The 8602-nt window shown below is 55.0% G+C and overlaps 1 protein-coding gene across 1 annotated transcript in view; it reads left to right on the top strand.

Moving 5' to 3' along the window:
• INPP5D (inositol polyphosphate-5-phosphatase D) overlaps positions 1-8602 on the top strand; it is a 111841-nt gene that overhangs the window by 97015 nt on the left and 6224 nt on the right. The window contains exons 22-25 of the mRNA XM_006906622.1: positions 2333-2420; positions 5299-5448; positions 6283-6379; positions 8260-8526. Coding sequence (XP_006906684.1) covers positions 2333-2420; positions 5299-5448; positions 6283-6379; positions 8260-8526 — 602 coding nt within the window. The remainder of the gene's footprint in view (positions 1-2332; positions 2421-5298; positions 5449-6282; positions 6380-8259; positions 8527-8602) is intronic.

Raw genomic sequence — 8602 nt, 5'->3', positions numbered from 1 at the left:
TCGTTCGGGGCGCCCGGCCACTGTGCCAGATGCAGGCCCCACGCCCTCAGGCCCTGCAGTTCTCCTTCGCCTGGTCGGCCCCGCTCCGAGGATCGAGCGAAGGAGGAGAGGGGACCCCACTGGCCCTCACCCGCACACTGAATGTAGAAAGAACTGGTCCCTGTGAGCAGAAGGTGGAGTTGAAAACACGTAGGCAAACCTTAGCGGGGACACATTCGTCTTTATTGCAGGAAAAAAAGTGATTTTGGACCTGGGGCTCAGAACTGCCTGCTGAGGAGGGGTGCGCAGGGGCCGTAAGGCTGGGAATATCTATCAATAGGGCGAGGCTTTACTGCCTCTCCTGGAAGCTTCCCTCGGTGACACTCAGATGAGTTTTAAAGAGTGGCTTTAAAGCGGCGAAGGGGCCCATCCTCTCCTAAGACTGGGATGGGGCGTAGACAGGTTACGGGGGGCTGGGCTGCCTGCACTGGCATTAGCTGTTGAGGGAACCAACCACTGGGCCACACACATGACCACGTCATTGCAGGAGCAGAGGCACATGCCCCAGTCGCTGTCCCCTAATTTGGGTACACTATGATTGGGGTCCTCCACAAGGCGGAGTCGTAGCTGTCAGAAGTCCCTGTACTGGGGCTGTTTTCAGGCACCTGAATCCTGGTGGCTCCACTCCAAAGCGACATCCCATCTGACCCGCCCACCCCACCCTCCTGCCCCTCCTCTCCTGGCTACTTTGTCCTACGGTCAAGGTGGGAAGACACCAGCACCCCAGTCCCAGCAGCATTGCTTGTTTAGGGGCCTCTAGGGCACCCCTGTCCCTACGTCCCGACTTCTGCCAAGATCTGCTGCTCCTCTTGCCTCTGTCCCCTCCTCTACCCACTGCCACCGCCCAGGGTCCCCTGTCTTCTTGCCAAGGCATCCTGAAGCCTGACAGATCTTTCCGGAATGTCCATCTGATCCTGGCATACCCTTCTTTGTCCGGTCAAGTCCCTGGTATCACATGGGATGAGTCCAAGCTCCTTGGCCTGGCTCCCAGCCCCTCCTCGCTCTCCAGCCTCATCCACTCCCCCAGGGGCCTCATTCCTGACTGCTCCCTGACCCTCTGCTCACCTCTGCCACCTCTTCCTCTCTCTTCACCTCTAAACTCCCATCAGGGCACCCTGACAGAGGCTGTGTCCTGCCCCCCCCACCACCTTCATGAGTGTGTTCCCCACGGACATTCCTTGTTCATCTATCAGCCACCTCACTCCCACTGCTGCCCAGGGGTGTGGGGTCTCCCTGCATCCACAGGGCCCCGGGCCCGGGTCTAACTTGGAGCCAGCCAGCATTTCAAGTCAGTGAACTAAGTGTTGGTGTGGCTCTGGAACCCCAGAATGCCCCCAGAGCATTCACTGCGACTTCCAGTCATTTATTCTGGAACTTTCTGAATAGATATGGAGTCCATCCTGCCAGTCAACATGGCTCCAGGCCTGACCAGGGGTCTCAGTGTCTGTGAGTGGGAGGAAGTGGACAGCCTGGGGCAGTGTGCGACCTTTTTATTAGGCCCCTCTGTGTTGGAGGCAGTGTGAGGAACAGTCTTAAGTGGTGAAAAATTCAAAACTTCAGCCAGCACACAGCTCATGCACGCATAAAGTGCCTCCCTGTGCTCGCATGTGAGGTTTAGGTTCACCCTGCATGCAAGGCCTGATGTGGACGTGCCCAGCCAGAACAGCAGGGCAGCTGGGAGCCCGCAGTCCCTCGTCACCATGGGAAGTCGGGGACAGAGCTGGAATTCGGGATCTGTGCTGGTCACTCACCGAGCCACCCTCCCGACAACCTGCAGGCCGCTCCTGGCCCGCCTCTGCTGGAGGGTGCAGAGGCCTCCCGCCCAGAGGGAGGGTGGCCTGTGCTGCCACCTTCAACGTCGCCTCCGTCCTGGGAGCGGGCTGAGGAGAGAACTGGCCCCTGCAGGGGAGCCCACGTGGGAGTGGGGTGCATTCATACCTGGTTCCTGATCCCATTACATTTGTGTATCAGCCTGGCCCCGCTCCCCAGGATGCTGGGGTCTGCAAAGGAGGGGAGGGGAGGTGGCGAACATGGGGTCAGGCCCTCTCCTTGGGCCTGGAGTCCTGTGTGACGGCCGATGGGGGACAGGAAAGAAAGCGAACCCCGCCTTGCTGGGCGGGGTGTACGTATGGGTCCCTTCCTGCTCTCTGGGCATGAAAAGCAGAGATCCAAATTTGCTTACTAGCAACATCTACAGGCTTGTTTTCTCTAGCACCCCTCTCCTCTGGGCTGGCGACCCTCACCCGCCTGTCCCCGACGTGTCAGCTCTAATGCCATGCCCTTCTCCTTGCAGCTGAAGCCCATTATCTCTGACCCCGAGTACCTGCTGGACCAGCACATCCTCATTAGTGTGAAGTCCTCCGACAGCGACGAATCCTACGGTAAGGGTCCCAGGGCGGGCGGCACGCGTGCCATTAGCTGATGGCCCCTGATGTTAGGGAGCTGGTGGTCTCTCTGTCACAGAAAGCCCACCTGCCGCGCCCCATCCTACTATCCTGACACTCCTTTGCCCGTCCCAGAGCTGCCAGGGGGTCAGGTACCGGTGAGTCACTCTTCTCGCCTCGTTGGGCTTCTGGGAGTACCGGCCAGCAGCCACAGCCCCCCCCTTTTGTGGAGGCTTTCCTGTGTCGGATTCTGTGCCAGGAGCTTTGCAGGCACTTTTCGATTTAATTCTGACAAGACCTCATGAAACAGACACTATTCTGCCGATGAGTCAATAGTAAACTGGGGCTCAGAGAGGTTAAGTGACTTGCCCTGGCTGAACCTTTATTTAAACTCAGGTCATCCCAGCATCGCTCAATGCTCAGGCCTGTGTCCCCACCAACTGTCCTACTAGAGAGAGACCATTTTTTGTAACATCTTCAGCCTGTCCAGGGCTCTAGCCCCATGTCAGTTTTGCCCTCGCACTTGGTACATTCAGTGTGGCTGGAGCACGGAGTGAGAGGGGCAGGTGGCCAGAGACAGGCTGGGGGCTGGAGCCAGGTCAAGCAGCTCCCTCTAAGCTGGGCTCGGGGTAAATACCTCATGCTGGGGGCAGCAGGGAGCCACTGAAGAGTCTGGTGAGACAAACGGTAATGTGATCAGCTTTCCATCTTAGAAATACAGTTTGCAGCGATCAAGATGAGAGATGAGGGGCTAGCGAGGAAACAGAGACAGTGAAAATGGAGAGATGGGACTGAATCGAGGGGGCCGAGAAGGGAAACGGGCCATGGGAACAGGGGAACGCGGGAGTCGAGGGTGCCCCTGCACTTCTGACTTGATGTTTCATTTGGTGATCTGGTGAGGCGCAGGCACATGGGGTGACAAGGCATAGCCAGCGTGGCGGCAGAGTCAGAGGCTGTGGCACGGGGACACCATCAGAGCTGGGTCGAAAGAGGGGCACACTTATGACAGGAAATGTGGCCAAGAGATCCAACAAAATACAGACCAAACAGTGTCTCTTAGACAGTGACCCGGGGACCATCCACGGACCTGGTGAGACAGTGTTCGCAGGCAGTTAGGATGTCAATGGGGCTGAGGAGGCAGAGGGCGTGAGGCAGACAGGAAGTAAACGCGGGTCCGTGGAGGGCGTTTGTTTTCAATGGAAGAAATCCAAAGATGCTTAATGCTGGTGGCGGAAGCCAGGACATAGAGGCACAGACACAAAGGGTGCACGGTAGGTGACTGAAACGCGCGGTGCAATCCCGACCCTCGTTGCAGAGGTGAGGAAATGAACCGACTTGTTCAGGGTCGGGCAGCCACTGAGTGGCTTTGACAAGCTACTGTATGACCTTGGACTTGAACTTAGGCAGCCCAGCTCCAGAATCGTGCCCTTCACCCTCACCCAGCACAATACTGGAGAGACGGGCGAGGGCAGGCAGACCTGAGGGGGCGTGCTGGCCCCGGATCTGGCTCTCCTGTCCGCCGTGACGGGGCAACGGGAATGGATCCGTGTGGACACAGGGATATCTGAAGGTTTGGTGGCAGGAAAACAGGAACTCGGGTCTGATGTTCCATTTTCTTGATCCAATATTCCTGATCGAATACTATATTCCGCCTTTGTTTCTTCCTCTTGGTATTCAAACTTGAAACAACATGTCGTAATAATAACAAGGAAAAAAAATCCACGGGCGGACTCGTTCCCCCGTACAGCGATTGTTGTTATTTGGTTCCACACGTCCATCCTCGTACACAGGCATACGTAGATTTCTGCATTTCTCATTGTCACAGAGAGATCATTGTTGATTCTACCTTCCTCACCTAGAATCATGAAGTATACAGCCTTCCCGACCATCGCTTTTCCAAACTTCATAATATTCCACGGGTTTACTGCATCTTCATTTTTTAAAGCATTCTTTATTATGATTATTGAGGCTCTGTCAGTTATTTTTGTTAGTGTCATCGATAATGCAGAGATGGATCTCTTTGGGGACATTTTTTATTCTTTCGGATCACCTCTTTAGGGCGCGTTCCCATGTTTGCTGGGTCAAAGGGTATAAATACATCTGTGATTCTCGGCCCTTGTTATCAGACTGCCACAAAGGCTATCTTGTATGTCGACCTTTCCACGTCGAGTGTACAGGTTTCCCCAGATCTTTGCTGCTGTTGGGTATTCTTTTTCTTCTATTTTCTGCTAAGTTCATATCCGTGAGTGAATCCCTGAGTACTGCCTTTGTTTGCGTTTCTGATGGCGTGCAAGGCTGAATGAGTTTCCATTTATTGAAATTAACCAGCGACGATTCTTTTTGTGTGAAATGACTGTTGGGGTTATCTGCCCATTTCTCTGCTGGGGATTTGATTTTGAGGAGTTCCTTGTGAATTCAGGTAAAATGCCCACTTCGTGAAGCTGCACCGAATGGTCCCAGTCAATCTCCTTTTCATTTTTGCTTTTTTCTTTGTGTAGAAGTTTTAAACTTTTATATCCTCTCATCTGTCAGTCCTATTTTGTCGTTTCTTCCATGGCTTCAAATCTTGGAAAGTTGCCATTCCCTCTAGCCTTCGGATTAGTGTTTAATTCTGTTTTTCTGCTAGATTTTCTAAGATTTAATTTTTTTCACATTGACTCATCTATGTAGAGTTCATTTGCTATAAATTTTGAGATGCTTTCCCCAGATGGCTGAGGAGTTATTCTGAAAGTTTCATCCAATGATCCCCGCCTTGGCCATTATTTTAAAGGACCATCTTCAGGCGGCAGAGCTAAATCTCCAGGTAGAATTTGCGGTGTTTGTCCTGTGAAATGGCGGGGTCTTGACGTGACTGTTGTCCCCTCCACATCCCCAGGTGAGGGCTGCATTGCTCTGCGGTTAGAGGCCACGGAAACTCAGCTCCCCATCTACACGCCTCTCACCCACCATGGAGAGATGACGGGTCACTTCCGGGGTGAGATCAAGCTGCAGACCTCCCAGGGCAAGAAGAGGGAGAAGCTCTACGGTAAGTGGGCGGGACCCCCCTGCACCCTCTTCAGCGCTGTGGGGTTAGGAGCAAGGATGAGAGTCCTCTCAGCAAAGCTAATGAATATTCTGAGTGGCAGGCATCATCCTTGCTTGGTAGCTGGATAAACTGAGGCGCAGAGAGGTTGAGTGATTGGCTAAAGGTCATGTACCTAGTCAGAAGCTAGCCCAAGGTGAGAACGCAGGTTCACCGAGTGCTCAGCTGGAATTCGTAAATGTGATGGGTCCTGCCTCTCACGTGAAGAGCAAGATAGCAGATCTCACTACATGTGGGCAGCCCGGCACCCTCTGCTCCTGGGCGGGCACCAGGCCATCCCGACTGCCACCTCCCGGGGGTGTGGCTCCCCTCCTGTCCTGTGGGAGCTCCTTTCTCTGGCAGGATGTGGGTTGGAATGAGGGGGCCTCAGCACCTTTGCAACCAGAAGCCAAAGTCAGCATTGTAGACGGGGTCCCCGCAGCCATTTAAGCCCAGAAAGAGGTTGGCTTTGGTACTGAATGCTCCGGTACTTTGTTATGTTTGTTTTATTCGGATCTGCCAAGAAAAAATTGTCCGTTTGGTCCCTTACCAACAACAAGTTGGAAATGTCGCATAAAATGCCCGCATGAAATTCTCTGGGTCATACGTGCCTACTCTCCTCCCTCACGCATAACTGACTAATCCCTGAACTTGTGCGAGGCCTCGGATCTTGTTAACCCCGCCTCCCCAGCAGCTGTGACTCACTGTCCGGCTCCGCCATGCCACTGGGAACCTCTCTGCCATCCGGGCTCTGTGTGCTGGGCACTCACATGCTCTTTCCCGGCCCGGTCCTTGCAGACTTTGTGAAGACCGAGCGTGACGAGTCCAGTGGGCCCAAGTCCCTGAAGACCCTCACCAGCCACGACCCCGCGAAGCAGTGGGAACCTGCCAACAGGTAGAGCAGGGTGTTGCCGGCTGTCACGGCACACTGGCTGGCTTTGCAGACCCGGGCCCCCGGGGAGGGTCCGTGGAGCGAGGACCTGGACGGACAGGAAGCTTGGCCAGGAGAGGCGCCGTCCTCTGAGGCTTCTGACCACAAACCCTGGGGTCGGGGGCCATTGGTGTGACTGTGACAAGGCCTGGGAGACTCTTCCTTTGTGTTGGAGACTTTGGTTCCGGTCAACAAACATGGGTTGAGCACCTACTGTGTGTCCGGTTTTAGAGAAACCAAGGCAAATTAGGTGCAGTCCCTGACTTAGCAGCTCAGCCTAGGTGAGAGATGCCCAGTCCAGGGGGACCCACCTACAGAGGTGACTGCATGGGACGGTTGCCGTGTCTCTGTGGATGGGACTTTGTGGCCACCAAACACCATCCTGTTACTTAAGAGGAAAAATCATTGTGGGAAATGTACACAAGCTGCTCTTGGCAGAGACTGGATCGGGAATAATCTGGACATTGTAAGAACCTACATTCCTAGGCGACGGCAGTCCCCAATAACAAGGCACTTCAGCTCGCCAATATGGTCTCGAGTCCCAGCATCCAGCCACCGAGGGCTGTGACAGTCTCTGTGCCAGCTTGCCTGCTACGGGGACAAAGCTGTGCCAGTCAGCGAGTGAAATTCCAAAAGCCGCTGCAGAGCCCAGCTCTCTCCTCTCCCCCGTTTCGCTCCCCACGCCCCTGTCCATTCAGCCGTCGCCCGCAGGCCCGCCTCCCCCGGGACACAGGAACTCCCATCTCCAGCCCGCTCCCTCCTCCAGCTTCTGCCGGTTACAGCTGCGGGCACTAGTGTCCCCTCTTGATCCTTCTTCCCAATATTACGCAGTTAATGAAAGCATCGTAAGGCTCCAGATTCAGGATCAGTGTGGCTCTACGAATTATTTTCCACTTGACTAGTATTCAAATTAGTATTTCTGAAGCAGGCATTGCTGGATAGGAGTGAGATACGCATACGCTCAGAAGCAGGCTGGCTGAGCAGGTGGGAGCTGGGAGGCTGCGGTATATCACCTGTACAGTCAGATCTCTGCTAGTCAGTGCTCATGAGAGCACCGTCTCACAACAGACTGAGACAGCACAAGGTGTGTGTCTCGGGGTCACCTCACTCGGGTCTGGGCCATCCCCTCGACTCCCCCACATTCGAAGCTCCAGCCTTGACCTGTGACCTCCACACTCATCCCTAAATGCCCACGTGGCCATGTCTATCCTGATGTCGGCTGACTTGTTGCCGCTGGAACTCTCCATCCTCCCCTCAGACGCCAGCCTCCCAGCCTCCCATTCCAACCTCCCCACTTGCTTGTGGGCCTCAGACAGTTCCTGAAATGGCCAAGCCCCTCTCGCCTCAGGGCCTTTGCACGTCCTCTTACCTCTGTCTCCCTCCTGTCCTTCTTAGCCGCCTCCTCTGATAGGCCTTCCCTGACCGCCCTCGGCCCAATTGGTCCCGACCCCCACGCTCGTCTATCTCTGCCTCTTCTGTGACTCTTTCAGACGACAGCACTGTGTAAATGCTGTGATTCTCCGTCACTCAGTTTGTTTTGTCAATCTCACCGGGTTCCATGAGAACAGAGTGTGGCTGCCTCGTTCACAACCATACTCCCTCCCCCTGGCCCAGAGCTTGGTGCTTACTAGGCCCTCAGTAAATATTTTGTTGGATGGATGGATGGATGGATGGGTGGATCGATGGATCGATGGATGGATGGATCGATCGATCGATCGACTGCCCAAACAGTGAAGGCTTTAAGGAGAGCCTGAGGAACATCAGAAGACACCATCCTCAGGCTGGTACTGACTCGAGGGAGGGAAGGGAGGCCTGTGTTGTGACTTTGTGTGTCTCCCCGACAGGGTCCCTCTCTGCAGTGGCTCCAGCATCACTGAAATCATCAACCCCAGCTACATGGGGGTGGGGCCCTTCACGCACATGAAACAGGCCCTGTCCCCTGAGCAGCAGCCCACAGCCTGGAGCTATGACCAGCCATTCAAGGACCCCTCCCTGGGACCTGGAAGGGGGGAGAGCCCTCCAACACCACCCTCCCAACCACCCATATCACCCAAGAAGTTTTCACCCGCGACAACAAGCCGGAGCCCCTGCCCCAGGACGCAGGAGTCAAGGTAGGCGTGCTCTTTCCAAGACCTCTCCCTTCTCTGGGTTTTTACTCCTGGGAGACCCAGCCCTGGAATGGAAGCT

This window comes from Pteropus alecto, unplaced genomic scaffold (assembly GCF_000325575.1).
Source record: "Pteropus alecto unplaced genomic scaffold, ASM32557v1 scaffold110, whole genome shotgun sequence".
In the NCBI taxonomy this organism is placed as follows: Eukaryota; Metazoa; Chordata; class Mammalia; order Chiroptera; family Pteropodidae; genus Pteropus; species Pteropus alecto.
Note: the sequence above shows the minus strand (reverse complement) of the source record. Positions and strands in the feature narration are given on the sequence as shown.